The 14,441-nt window shown below is 43.7% G+C and overlaps 1 protein-coding gene and 1 long non-coding RNA gene across 2 annotated transcripts in view; both read left to right on the top strand.

Moving 5' to 3' along the window:
* cnksr3 (cnksr family member 3) overlaps window positions 1-14,441 on the top strand; it is a 77,530-nt gene that overhangs the window by 25,873 nt on the left and 37,216 nt on the right. Inside the window, exon 3 of the mRNA XM_053337458.1 lies at window positions 13,753-13,955. Within this exon, the coding sequence (XP_053193433.1) occupies window positions 13,753-13,955 (203 nt within the window). The remainder of the gene's footprint in view (window positions 1-13,752; window positions 13,956-14,441) is intronic.
* LOC128377621 (uncharacterized) lies at window positions 279-2,059 on the top strand. Its single transcript, XR_008323334.1, has 3 exons — window positions 279-297; window positions 1,586-1,635; window positions 1,979-2,059. It is a non-coding gene; the product is annotated as an uncharacterized LOC128377621 (long non-coding RNA).

Here is a 14,441-nt window from a genome sequence, read left to right as displayed (position 1 = left end):
TGCTTCAATGGTCACCAACTTCTTATCGATCATGTAACTAATGAGATAAAAATGTCCTAATTAACAGAAGCAGAGCATAAACCTGCAGAGCTCCTGGTCTGATTCTGGTCAGGAGTCACTGTTTTTACCCCTCCTGTTGTCCTCAAGTCAAGGAAGGAAGGGAGGAAGAAGGAAGGAAGGAAGGGAGGAAAGGAAAGGAAAGGAAAGGAAAGGAAAGAAGGAAGGGAGGAAGGATGGAGGAACAAAGGAAGGAAGGATAGTAGGAGGGAGGGAAGAAAGAAGGAAGGAGGGAGGGAGGTAGAAAAGGAAAAGAGGAAGGAAGGACAGAGGACAGAAGGAAGGGGGGAGGTAGGAGGGAGGAAAGAAAGAGAGGAGGAGGGAGGGAGGAAAGGAGGAAGGAAGAAAGGAAGGAGGGAAGAAAAGTGGATGGAGGAAGGAAAGAAGGAAGGGAGGAAAGAGAGAGGAAGGAAAGAAAGAAAGAGAAGGTGGAAAAAGGAAGGAAGGAAGGGAGGAAAGAAGGAACAGTCAAAAGAGATGGGGTCAATTTGACCTGGGAGTACGAGAAGTGGGTTAAGAAATGCAAAGCAGAAAAAAGAAGAACTTGTTTATTGAAGCTGTTTCCAGAGAAGTAACCTGGAATGACTCTGGTTCAACGGTGTCTCTGTTCTTATAATAAATAGTTTTGTCGTTGGCTGAAGGCGTCCTCTGGTGTGGTTTTAGTTTAAGAGTCAACAAATACCACTAAACCCCCCCCCCAAGTACCAAAGAGTGATGAGACCCAGACGGAAGTTATTAAGTCTCTCTTTCGTATCAAGTCCTGAAACAAACACTCTCGTCTCTGTTCTGTTTCACAACAAATGAATATTTAAAGCTGAGCCAGGCGGCTCCACACACCGCCGACCTCAGATTACAGCCAGACTGAACAGAAGAAACCTGCAGTCAGCATGCTGGTCGTCATGGGAAACAGAAGAATTAGTTAAAGCTGGTATAGCTGGAAATACCTGATGTATAAAATATGAAACAGCAGCTTTATTAGAATAAGAAGAAACGTGTCTGTTCATTTGTTTTAACCCTGTTCTCAGGTCAAAGAACGACAGGAGGAAGGAAGGAAGGAAGGAAGGAAGGAAGGAAGGAAGGAAGGAAAGGAGGAAAAGAGGAAGGAAGGAAATGAGCAAGGAGGGAGAAAAAGAGGAAGGAAGTAAGGAGAGAACGCAGGGAGGAAGGAAAGGAGTAAGGAGGGAGGGAGGAAGGAAGGAAGGAAGGAAATGAGTAAGGAGGGAGGGAGGGAGGAAAAGAGGAAGGAAGTAAGGAGAGAATACAGGGAGGAAGGAAAGGAGTAAGGAGGGAGGGAGGGAGGGAGAAAAAGAGGAAGGAAGGAAGGAAATGAGTAAGCAGGGAGGGAGGGAGGAATGAAGGAGAGAAAGCAAGGAGGAAGGAAGGAAAGGAGTAAGGAGGGAGGGAGGGAGGAAAAGAGGAAGGAAGTAAGGAGAGAAAGCAGGGAGGAAGGAAGGAAGGAAAGAAAAGAGTAAGGAGGGAGGGAGGAAGGAAGGAAAAGAGAAAGGAAGGAAGGAGAGAAAGCAGGGAGGAAGGAAGGAAAGGAGTAAGGAGGGAGGGAGGGAGGAAAAGAGGAAGGAAGTAAGGAGAGAAAGCAGGGAGGAAGGAAGGAAGGAAAGAAAGGAGTAAGGAGGGAGGAAGGAAGGAGAGAAAGCAGGGAGGAAGGAAGGAATGAAGGAGAGAAAGCAAGGAGGAAGGAAGGAATGAAGGAGAGAAAGCAAGGAGGAAGGAAGGAAAGGAGTAAGGAGGGAGGGAGGAAGGAAAAGAGGAAGGAAGTAAGGAGAGAAAGCAGGGAGGAAGGAAAGGTGGAAGGAAGGGAGGGAGGAAGGAAAGAAGGAAGGAAGGAAGGAAAGAAGGAACAGTCAAAAGAGATGGGGTCTATTTGACCCGGGAGGACAACAGGAGGAGGGTGGAAGGAAAAGAGGAAGCAACGAAGGATGGAAGGAAGTGAGGAAAGAAGTATGGAAGGAGGAGGGAGCAAAGAAAGAGGGAAGGAGGGGAAGAAGGAAGGAACAATTAAAGAAAGAGGAAGGAAGGAAGGAAGGAAAGAAAGAAGGACCAGTCAAAAGAGACAGGTTCAATTTGACACGGGAGGACGACAGGACGGTTAAAACCTTCCTGCAGCTTCTTTTTTTTTTTTTTTAATGTGTTAACTAGTTGAATTGGAGCATCCGGACGGCTCTGTAGAGTTCCTTCATCTCCGTCATGTGACCTGGCAGCAGCCCCGGCTCCACGCCAGAGAATGTGCTGATGTAAATATAATGCACTCTGTTAAAGCTTTATCAGATCTGGCTCTACGCCCAAACATGCTGCTTTTAATCCTTCTACACTGTAAAAAAACAAACTAAAGCTCCACTTAAAGTAGATAGAAACTGAACTGAAGGTAAATTATCATAAATTAAACATTTGACAGCTGTTTAAAAAAAAACAAAACTAGAAATGTCTTTTATTTTGAAATTTGATGACTTTTCCTAAAGTGGCCCAAAATACATAAAAATTCATTTGCACCTCAAGTAAGGAAGGAATGAAGGAAAGAAGGAAGGAAGGAAAGGAAGAAGAAGGAAGGAAGGAAGGAAGGTAGGAAGGAAAGGAGGGAAGAAGGAAGGAAAGGAGGGAGGAAGGGAAGGAAGGGAGGAAGAAGGAAGGAAGGAAGGTAGGAAGGAAAGGAGGAAGGAAAGGAGGGAAGAAGGAAGGAAAGGAGGGAGGAAGGGAAGGAAGGGAAGGAAGGGAGGAAGAAGGAAAGGAAGGAAGGTAGGAAGGAAAGGAGGGAAGAAGGAAGGAAAGGAGGGAAGAAGGAAGGAAAGCAGGGAGGAAGGGAAGGAAGGGAAGAAGGAAGGGAGGAAGAAGGAAGGAAAGGACGGAAGAAGGAAGGAAAGGAGGAAGGAAGGGAAGAAAGGGAGGAAGAAGGAAGGAAAGGAAGGAGGGAGGAAAGAAGGAAGGAAAGGAGGGAGGAAGGAAGAAGGAAGGAAAGGAAGGAAGAAGGAAGGAAAGGAAGGAGGAAGGGGAGGAGGGAAGAAGGAAGGAAAGGAGGGAGGAAGGGAAGGAAAGGAGGGAGGAAGGAAGGAAGGACAGATGAAGGAAGGAAGAAAGGACAGAAGGAGGGAACATTTACCCTAACAGCTGAACTTAGATCTGAGGAAGGAAGGAAGGAAGGAAGGAAGGAAGGACGGACAGATGAAGGAAGGAAGGAAGGAAGGAAGGACAGAGGAAGGAAGGAAGGAAGGAAGGAAGGACCCGGGAGGGCAACAGGAAGGTTAAAGAGTCTGTATCTCCTGGTGCATGTTGCCTGTTTAAGGGTTAATAAGATAGTAGTTATATAGTTAAGGATTTCTTTTTATGATGCAACAGTGAAGACTGATGGCTCTAATGCAGGGATGTCAAACATGCGGCCAGAGAGCCAGAACCGGCCCGCTGAGGGGTCCAAGCAGGCCCACTTTCCTTCCTGTGTTCTTTTCCTTCCTTCCATCTGTCCTTCCTTCCTCCCTTTCTTTCTTTCTTCGTTCGTTCCTTTTTTCCTTTCTTCATTCCTTCCTTCCTTTCTTCCTTCCGTCTGTCCTTCCTCACTTTCTTCTTTCTGTCCTTCCTTCCTTTCTTCTTTCTGCCCTTCCTTCCTTTCTTCCTTCGTTCCTTCCTTTGTTCCTTCCTTTCTTCCTTCTGTCCTTCCTTCCTTTTTTCCTTTCTTCATTCCTTCCATCTGTCCTTCCTCCCTTTCTTCATTCTTTCCAACAAAGGAAAATTAAAGAAAGAGGAAGGAAGGAAAGAAGGAACAGTCAAAGGAGAGATGGGGTCAATTTGACCCGGGAGGACGACAGGAGGGTTAAACGATAGAAATGTGTTCAGTTTTGAGTTTTAGCCTCTGAAACAGGAAGTGACACTGACCGCCATATTAAAGAGCCATAAAAATACCTTGAGGTTAATAGATGTTTATTTTATGATACCGTATTATCTTAGAGTCCCACATGTAGCATCCAGCTGTAGTGAAACCATATTAACCCTTAAACAGACCTTACTAGTTATGTCATTTGCACCTCAAGTAAGGAAGGAAGGAAGTAAGGAAGGAATGAAGGAAAGAAGGAAGGAAGCAAAGGACGGAAGAAGGAAGGAAAGGAGGAAGCAAGGGAGGAAGAAGGAAGGAAAGGAAGGAAGGAGGGAGGAAGGAAGGGGAGGAAGAAGGAAGGAAAGGAAGGAGGGAGGAAGGTAGGAAGGAAAGGAGGGAGGGAGGAAGGAAAGGAGGGAGGAAGGGAAGGAAGGGAGGAAGAAGGAAGGAAAGGAGGGAGGAAGGAAGGAAGGACAGATGAAGGAAGGAAGAAAGGACAGAAGGAGGGAACAGCTGAACTTAGATCTGAGGAAAGAAGGAAGGAAGGAAGGAAGGAAGGACAGACAGATGAAGGAAGGAAGGAAGGAAGGACTGTGTCCGAGTCTGTATCTCCTGGTGCACGTTGTCTGTTTAAGGGTTAAAGAGCAATAAAAAATCCCTCCAGGTTTATAGGTGTTTATTCAACGATACCGTACTCGACCTCCGACCCTCGAGCTGAAGCCAAACCCACCCGTGACACGAGCAAAAAAACACATTTCTCTGGTTTCCAGCCGCCACCAACAAGGCTCAGTGTTCGACTCCAAACAGAGAGCGCCTCAGTCAGCTGTTTATGAGCTCTGACCGCCTATTGTGTCGCTGAAAAGCCGGATTTACAGTCAGCGGCGAGGTTTTAATGGTGTAACTGGGCTGAATGGGATCCAGCAGCCTCTTTTTAATGGAGCCTGACACGCTGCTGTCAAATACAGAGGGGAGGGGGGAGGAGGGGGGGTGGGGGGTAAGGGGAGGGGGGGAATAAAAGGATGACTGAGCACAGCAATGAGATGGAAACTATACTACTGCTGTTTTTAAAGTTGAGTTATTGGAGATCGGAAAGAAGGAAGTAAGAAGGAGCAAAGGGAGGGAGGGAGGAAAGGAAGGAAGTAAGAAGGAGCGAAGGAAAGGAGGGAGGAAGGAAGGAAGGAAGGAAAGGAGGGAGGAGGGAGGGAGGGAGGAAGGAAGGAAAGGAGGGAGGAAGGAAGGAAAGGAGGGAGGAAGGAAGGAAGGAGGGAGGGAGGGAGGGAGGGAGGGAGGAAAGAAGGAAGGGGAGAAGGAAGGAAGGAAAGAAGGAACAGTCAAAACAGACGCCTGGAAGACGACAGGAGGGTTAAGTAAGTGTTGATGTATAGATGACAAATACAGAGGAGGGGGGGGGTAAAGGAGGGTAAGGGGGGAATAAAAGGATGACAGCAATGAGATGGAAACTATACTACTGATGTTTATTGGAGATCGGTCCATCCTTTTTTATTCTGTCGTTTTCTATTTAAAAATCCTCCAAAATCAGCTGAATCTGTATCTTTAAAGTAGTTTGTTAAAGTATCTGACCATGCTGACAGATTAGTTTGGTGATTTCACTCTAAATTAAAGGAGGATTGAAGGAAGGAAGGAAAGGAGGGAGGAAGGGAGGAAAGGAAAGAAGGAAGGAAGGAAGGAAATAAGAAGGAGCGAAGGGAGAGAGGGAGGGAGGGAGGGAGGAAGGGAGGAAAGGAAAGAAGGAAGGAAGGAAGTAAGAAGGAGCGAAGGAAAGGAGGGAGGAAGGGAGGAAAGGAAAGAAGGAAGTAAGGAGGGAGGGAGGGAGGAAGGAAGGAAAGGAGGGAGGGAGGGAGGGAAGGAGGGAGGAAGGAGGGAGGGAGGGAGGGAGGAAAGAAGGAAGGGGAGAAGGAAGGAAGGAAAGAAGGAACAGTCAAAACAGACGGGGTCAATTTGACCCTGGAAGACGACAGGAGGGTTAAGTAAAAAGTGTTGATGTATAGATGACAAATACAGAGGGGGGAGGGGGGGGGGTGGAGGGGAGTAAGGGGGGGAATAAAAGGATGACTGAGCACAGCAATGAGATGGAAACTATACTACTGCTGTTTTTAAAGTTGTTGGAGATCGGTCCATCCTTTATTATTCTGTCGTTTTCTATTAAAAATCCTCCAAAATCAGCTGAATCTGTATCTTAAGGTAGTTTGTTAAAGTATCTGACAAATGCTGACAGATTAGTTTGGTGATTTCACTCTAAATTAAAGTCTTTTTTTTTCATTTTACTTGCAATCAAACATCCTTCAGAGTAAAAAAACCTAAATAACTTAACTAAAAAAATCTTTAAAAATGGGTATTATATCTTCTTGAGTGACCCACATGACTCCCGACTTTTCTTTTTAGACCTTTTCGACAGCAGATTGTTCATAAACGGTGTTGTCATGACGATAATAACATTAATGATGGCTCAGATGGCTCAGATGGTGATGGGACTATAACCTAAAATAACTTAACTTATAAATCTTTAAAAAAAATGGCTGTGTTGGTGATCACATATAAAATATAACTATCTTTATCTTTTTTTTTTTCTTCTTGAGTGTCCAACATCACTCCATACTTTTCTTTTTAGACCCTTTTTCACAGCAAATATCATAGTTGGTGTTGTCATGACAATAAATAACAGATTTGTCCGTAGTAGGCGTTGCCATGACGATAATAACATTACACAGTGACAGGACTGAAACTGAAACCAGACAGGTGGAATTTAACCATCATTTAGATTTATTGTCGACACTTTTGCTTTTGCTACTGTGTCAAAATGTTTCCCTGTGTGTGTGTGTGTGTGTGTGTGTGTGTGTGTGTGTGTGTGTGGAGGGGGGAGAGGGGGGGGGGGACAATGACCCCACATATGGGAGTTAAGTGGTTGAGCAGAGTATCGATTGAGTAGAGGAAAAGGTGAATAAGGTAGTAAACGTTCAGGACAGATTTACAGTGTGTCTGGTAATAAAAGCTGCTGCAGCTTCTCAAGACAGTAAAAAGTCTCTTCTGTTGTTTCCTTAACTGCTGGAAAAGTTAAAGGTGTTTAACTCCGATGGTTTAGACCCCAGAGGCCGATGCAGGAGGCCGATGCCACAACCCTAAAGCAAACATTTTAACTCTTGTCTTAACCCTCCTGTTGTCCTCGAGTCAAGGAAGGAAGAAGGAAGGAAAGGAGAGAGGAAGGGATGGAAGGAAGAAGGAAGGAAAGGAGGGAGGAAGTAAGAAGGAAGGAGGAAGGAAAGGAGGGAGGAAGTAAGAAGGAGGGAGGGAAGGAGGGAGGAAGGAAGGAAGGTAAGAGGGAGGAAAGATAGGAAGGAAGGAAGGAAAGGAAAGGAAACAAGGAAGGAAGAAGGAAGGGAGGAAGGAGGGAAGGAAAGGAGGGAGAAAGGAAAGGAAAGAAGGAGGAAGGGGAGGAGGAAGGAAGGGGGGAAGGAAGGTAGGAGGGAGGGGAGAAGTAAGGAAAGAAGGAACAGTCAAAACAGATGCGGTCAATTTGACCCGGGAGGACGACAGGAAGGTTCAGTAAAAAGGGTTGATGAAGGGTATAGATGAAGGGAAAGTGTGATGCAATTAAAACAGACTTCTCAAATAAATCATCATGTACACATGTGACTTAAATGTAAAAATAAGACTAAAATAGCTATAAAACATTTACATTTTTAGTCAGATATTAGATAGAAACTCAGATTGAATAAAATCTCTCATTATTCAGCTAAAATTTGCACTAAATTTGTAATCAAGTAATTAAAATCAAACTCTCAATTGTCTGACTGTTTGAAAGACACATTTTCCCCATTTATACCTTTTATATACTTTATATCTAACTCCTTATTTAAATCATAATATCATCTTCATCATCATCTTCATCAACAGCATTGTTAACACACTGAGCGTCTCTGTGTTTAGCTTATATCCTGTTACAGCTGCATCATTATTCACTTCTTTAAATTCACTTCATTGCCTTTATTGTTGTTCCACAGCAGTACAGAGAAAGTGTGTGTGTGTGTGTGTGTGTGTGTGTGTGTGTGTGTGTGTGTGTGTGTGTGTGTCCCCCCCCCCCTCCCCCGTGGCTAACAGACAATGAGACATAAAAACACACAATGGATAAAAATAAATATAAAATCAATCATAGACCAGTACTGTTTATATTTATTCTATTATTTAATGAAATGTTAGCTCCCGTTGTTCTAATTTATCCATACTCACCATTCACTTCCTGCTTTTATGCTTTTAGCTTGAAAGGTCATTAATTATGTCGATTCATATTTTGTTGCATTGTTTAGTAAATGTAATCCTAGTTTTCTCTGCAACATGGTGAGGAAGTTTGTATTCATGATGTTTACTGATATCATTTTAATATTTGACATTACCTGCTTTAGTTGAAAGAGAGAGAAATATTGTTTTGCCTGAAGTGATTTGAGCTGTAGATGAAAGAGCTTATTTAACCCTCCTGTTGTCCTCGAGTCAAGGAAGGAAGGGAGGAAGAAGGACAGGAAGGACGGAGGAAATAAGGAAGGAAGGAAGGGAGAAAGAAGGAAGGAAGGAAGAAGGGAGGAAAGGAGGGAGGAAGGGCGGGAGGGAGGGATGGAGGAAGAAAGGAAAGGAAGGAAGGAAGGAAGGAAAGGAGGTAGGAAAGGAAAGAAGGAAGGGAGGAAGGGAAGGAAGGGAAGGAAGAAAGACAGGAAGGAAGGAAGGAAAGAAAGAGAGAAGGAGGGAGGAAGGTGGCCTTTTGATAGAATGCAGCTCTAAGTCACTTCCTCGTTGGCCTCATTTCAGAGGACCAGAACTCCCCGCCTGGTTCATACAGTACAGGTTATTTCTCTTGGTTAAAACCTTCCAGGTGACGTCAGGCTGAAGCTCGAAGCTCGAAGCTCGAAGCTCGAAGCTCGAAGCTCGAAGCTCGAAGCTCGAAGCTCGAAGCTCGAAGCTCGAAGCTCGAAGCTCTAACACACCTGAACTGAGCTGAGAGTAAAAGTCTCAGCAGCAGCAGCAGGGAGAGTGTTTCCTGTCAGACTGAATTGAAGGTTAAGTGACGTGTTGCTGCTGCTGAACCGGAGTTTACTGCTCTCTGGTGTGGAGCAGGAAACAGATGTGACCCCTCCCACCTGTCAAAAGACCCTCCACCACCACCACCACCCTTCCCCTGACACACACACACACACACACACACACACACACACACATCCAAACCCAGTGTACAGCATGTAAAGGAAGAGCTGTTTCACTTTTGTTCCAGCAGTGTTTCCGTCGGCTTGTCAGATGATCAGTTTTCCATCTGAGGATCTTTTCAGAAGAACAAGAGACTCTTTTTTCCCCCCTGACTTTAAACTCTCCAGACACGACACGTTTATGAAGTCCACTGTCATGCTCTGTCAACTGGTTGGGTTTTTTCCTTTGACTAAATTATCTTTTTTATAAATCAGAAGCCTCCCAACTATGGTTCAGTGCTGCAGTTTGTGGCAACAGTAAAATAGGACAAAAGAAAGTGAAATCTGATGAATAATGATAATAATGAATGATGAAGGGATGAATAATGATAATAATGAATGATGAAGGGATGAAGGGAAAACACAGATTATTTTAGGATGTAGAGTCAAAGTCGTGACTTCATGTGCGGGCAAGCCTTCGTTTCTAACAGCTTCTATAACTCACTGCAGTCATTCAGAGTTTCTCTCATTCCTTGTGAAGTGAGAGAAACTGAGAGAAACTGAAGCATGTTGTTAGAGTTTAGTTTACTGCTCTGCATCCACGACAGATACTGGGTGGGAATTGATCAGATTTTATTGATACCTATGCCATTAAAGATTCTGCTTATCAAGTTTTTAGTGTGGAAACAATGTTGGCCCACACCAAGGTTATTATAGTTTTTTAGTTTTTCAGTTTGCTTTTTTATTTCAGTTTAGTTTTTATTTAGTTTTAGTTTTTCAGGTATTAACCTCCTGGGTCAAATTGACCCTGTCTGTTTTGACTGTTCCTTCTTTCCTCCCTCCCTCCCTTCCTTCCTTCCTTCCTTCCTTCCTTCCTTCATTCCTCCTTCCCCCTACCTTCCTCCCTTCCTTCTTTCCTCTGTCCTTCCTTCCTCCCTTCAATCACTTAACAGAGAAATTAACAGTCGACAGTTTTGTTTCCTTAGTTTTTTACAGGTGAGAAAAAGTAATCCCTGACAAAAAGGACTAATGACAAAAATGATTAGCAAGTAAACAAGTAGAGCATCAACAAATCAGATGAAACAAAAAGGACAAGACAAAAGACAAAACCCAACAAAAACCCCTGTTTTAATACTGCAGTGTCAGTCTGCTCTCTGCTGACATTAGTCTCTGAGTGAACAGACCTGTCACAATAATTATCGACTTGTTGTACACCAACATCATCGGCATCATCATGTCTATATATGGACATGACCTTTGACCTCACTTCACATTAGCAGCTAAGAGGCTATTTACATTAGTGTAGCACCCACTCTCCAATCCTACCCCTGCCCATCTTTGCAAATATTATACTATTATTATTATTATTGCCATTGTGTATGAAATGCGCTATATAAATAAAACTGCCTTGCCTTGCCTACCACTACTGTCAGTAAGTAAGCAGGATTAAGCTATTTATCAGGAAGCTTTATTGTTTATTTCAAACTTGTGAAATTCATAGACAGATACTGAACAGCTCAAACCTCCAGAAACACTTCTCGTATATATAGGACATGTTTTAAAAAGTGAGATGTTGTTCTTCAAGCTTTACACGTTTGTTGGAGTTTTAACGTCTTCAGACTTGTTTTTCTTCTCTCTCTCTCTCTGTGTGTCTCTAAGCTGGTGAATTTGTGCCATAAATCACAGCTGAGTGTTTACTCAGACCAATTACAGCCTGTTTGACTCTAACAAAGGTTTCTACCTTCATGTAAAACCTCTTTATGATTGACGTGGCTGCTGCTGCTGCTTCTTCTTCTTCTTCTTCTTGTGTGGTGAGATCGTTTTACTCCTAACAGGATTTTTAACCCTTAAACAGACAACGTGCACCAGGAGATACAGACTCTTTAAGCTTCGTGTTGTCCTTCCTTCCTTCCTCTGTCCTTCCTTCCTTCCTTCCTTCCTTCCTTCATCTGTCCTTCCTTCCTTCCTTCCTTCCTTCATCTGTCCTTCCTTCCTTCCTTCCTTCCTTCCTTCCTTCCTTCCTTCCTCAGATCTAAGTTCAGCTGTTAGGGTAAATGTTCCCTCCTTCTGTCCTTTCTTCCTTCCTTCATTTGTCCTTCCTTTCTTTCTTCCTTCCTTCCTTCCTTCCTTCCTCCCTCCCTCCCTCCCTCCCTTTCCTCTCTCCTTCTGACCTTCCTTCCTCCTTTCCTTCCTTCTTCCCTCCTTTCCTTCCTACCTTCCTTCCTTCCTCCCTCCTTCCTTTCCTTCCTTCTTCCTCCCTTGCTTCCCTTCCTTCCTCCTTTCCTTCCTTCTTCCCTTCCTTCCCTTCCTTCCTTCCTTCCTTCCTTCCTCCCTTCTTTCCTTCCTTCCTTCCTTCCTTCCTCCCTTCTTTCCTTCCTTCCTTCCTTACTTTAGGTGCAAATGACATAACTAGTAAGGCCTGTTTAAAGGTTAAAGTTCACCTGAAACATGTGAAGTGTTGTCAGGTGTCGTGTTTCATTAAGGTCATTTTTTTTTTTTTTTTCATAGCTCGTAGTTGAGTCGACAGGTGGAATGTCAGATGTGTTTTTATTGGCTCTGAGCGCCACAACGCCTCAAACATCTGAACAGCCTGAGGGCCAAAAAAGACTTTAGAGATGAGTGGAAAAATAAAGACATCACCTGCAGGTTATTGATGAGTTTGGAAATTTGATCCCAAAATATGTTATAATATTATATCTTAATTATATGTTACTGTATAAACTTCACTTAAGACATTTATTTATTGAGCGATTTGATTGATGTTGTAAATAAGCCATAAGCAAAGTGTAAGATGTCAAGACTTCTATTTATTGCCACTTGGTTACCACGGCAACCAAACAGCCTACTTTACTGTTACTCTACATTAATTCATCTTGATCTGGGATTTAAGGTAAACTGTCAAACGGGCTCAATTTGGGGATTGTGTTTAATTTGAGTGAGGTGGTGTGTTTTTTTAAAAAGTCAGCTCATTACCATGGTGACTGGTTTTTAGGAATGTGTGTGTGTGTGTGTGTGTGTGTGTGTGTGTGTGTGTGTTTTGATTGGACGAGGTGGGGGTGTGTGTAGGGGTTGGGATTGTTGGTCAGGGGTCATGAGAATCGCTCATTCCCATCATTCCTGTGTATGAGGTGATGATTGTGAACTTTTTTTTAGTTCTTTAAATCTAATACAGAGCTGTTTAATGTTCGTTAAAGTTTCTAATATCAATAAATTAACATTTTTCACACCATTTTTTTGGACCATAATTAAGCAGATTTGGTAGCTTCTTCTAGTGTCCACCTGTTTTGTGATTTACATGGTCATTCAATGATTACATTCAGAGGTTAATCTACATGGACGCTATATCTGAGAGCTTTCTGCTGCTAACTCAGCTGCTAGCTCAACGGCTAACTCGGCTGCTAGCTCGACGGCTAACTCGGCGGTTAGCTCGACGGCTAACTCAGCAGTTAGCTCGACGGCTAACTCAGCTAACTGTAGACTGTAGTGGATGGATGGATAGATAGATAGATAGATAGATAGATAGATAGATAGATAGATAGATAGATAGATAGATAGATTCAGAGGTTAATCTACATGGACGCTATGTCTGAGAGCTTTTGCTGCTAACTCAGCTGCTAGCTTGACGGCTAACTCGGCGGTTAGCTCGACGGCTAACTCAGCTAACTGGCTAACTGTAGACTGTAGTGGATAGATAGATAGATAGATAGATACTTTATTTTCCCCAAAGGGAAATGTGTCTTGGACTCTAAGTGTTGAGACAAGATGCAGCCATAGTTAAAAAGAACAAAGAAAGTAAAAGTAAAGTTGCACATTTGCACAACAATAATACAATAGGCCTATAAATGACATAATTGCACATTTGCATAATAATAAATGATACAATGCTACCTGTTGCCTCAATAAATACATAAATATAATAAATACACATATTGCACATTCCCACAAATGTCCGTACAAGGTAACAGTAAAGGGGATTAGACTAATCATACCTCATACTGTTTACAAAGTCTTATTTATTATTCTAACGGAGGTGTAGGGAGTTTCTGGTGATGACAGATTTTGAAAACAGTTAAAAAAACAAGTTCATCCTGGTAAATGCGTCCTTTAACAACAACACTGCAGCTTTAATAAAATGCTATTTTATTCTATGCTTTTCTATGCGTTAAATCTAGCCCTCCTGTTGTCCTCAAGTCAAGGGAGGAAGGGAGGAAGAAGGAGGAAGGAAGAAGGAAGGAAGGAAGGAAGGAAAGGAGGGAGGAAGGAAGGAAGACACGAAGGAAGACAAAAGGAAAGGAGGAATGAAGGGAGGAAGAAGGAAGGAAGACAAAAGGAAAGGAGGAATGAAGGGAGGAAGAAGAAAGGAAATGAGGGATGAAGGGAGGGAGAAGGAAGGAAAGGAGGGATGAAGGGAGGGAGAAGGAAGGAAAGAAGGAAAGGAGGGAGGAAGGAATAAAGGAAAGGAAGGACAGAGGAAATAAGGAAAGAAGGACAGAGGAAATAAGGAATGAGGAAGGAAGGAAGGAAGGACAGAGGAAGGGAGGAAGGAGGAAGGAAATAAGGGATGGAGGTAGGGAGTTTTTGATGATGACAGATTTCAAAAAGAGTGAAAAAAACACATTCATCCTGGTAAATACGTCCTTTAACAACAACACTGCAGCTTTAATAAAATGCTATTTTATTTTACGCTTTGAACAGAACTCGGGCGTGGAGTCGGACAACCTGAAGACTCTGGTGGGGAAGATGAGAACGGCGCACCACAACCTGAGCAGCGCCGTGTCGCAGCGCAGGAAGAACCCCGCCTACCACAACAAAAACTCCCATCAGCCCTCCAACGAGTTCCTGACCGCCGTGGTCGAGCTGATCGGAGCCGCCAAGAGTCTGCTGGCCTGGCTGGACAGGTAGACACATTCAGTACATATACAAGATCATGCCACACTACCCTCCTGTTGTCCTCGAAGGAAGGAAGGAATGAAGGAAGGAATGAAGGAAGGAAGAAGGGAGGGAAGGAGGGAAGGAGGGAGGGAGGGAGGGAGGGGGAGGAAGGAAAAGAGGAAGGAAGGAAGGAAGGAAGGAAGGAGAGAGAAAGGAAGGAAGGAGGGAAGGAAGGAGAGAGGAAGGAAAAGAGGTAGGAGGGAGGGAGGGAGAAAGGAAAAGAGGAAGGAAGGAGAGAGAAAGGAAGGGAAGGAGGGAGAAAGGAAAAGAGGAAGGAAGGAGGGAGGGAGGGAGGAAGGAAGGAGAGGGAAAGGAAAAGAGAAAGTAAGGAAGGAAAGAGGGAGGGAGAACGGAAAAGAGGAAGGAAAGAAGGGAGGAAAGGAAGGAAAGAAGGAAAGGAAGGGAGGAAAGAAGGAAGGTAGGGGGAGGAAAGAAAGAGAAAGGGAGGGAAC

Source organism: Scomber japonicus, chromosome 17, assembly GCF_027409825.1.
Source record: "Scomber japonicus isolate fScoJap1 chromosome 17, fScoJap1.pri, whole genome shotgun sequence".
In the NCBI taxonomy this organism is placed as follows: domain Eukaryota; kingdom Metazoa; phylum Chordata; class Actinopteri; order Scombriformes; family Scombridae; genus Scomber; species Scomber japonicus.
The sequence above is the reverse complement of the archived record's forward strand: the minus strand, read 5'-3'. Positions and strand labels throughout refer to the sequence as shown.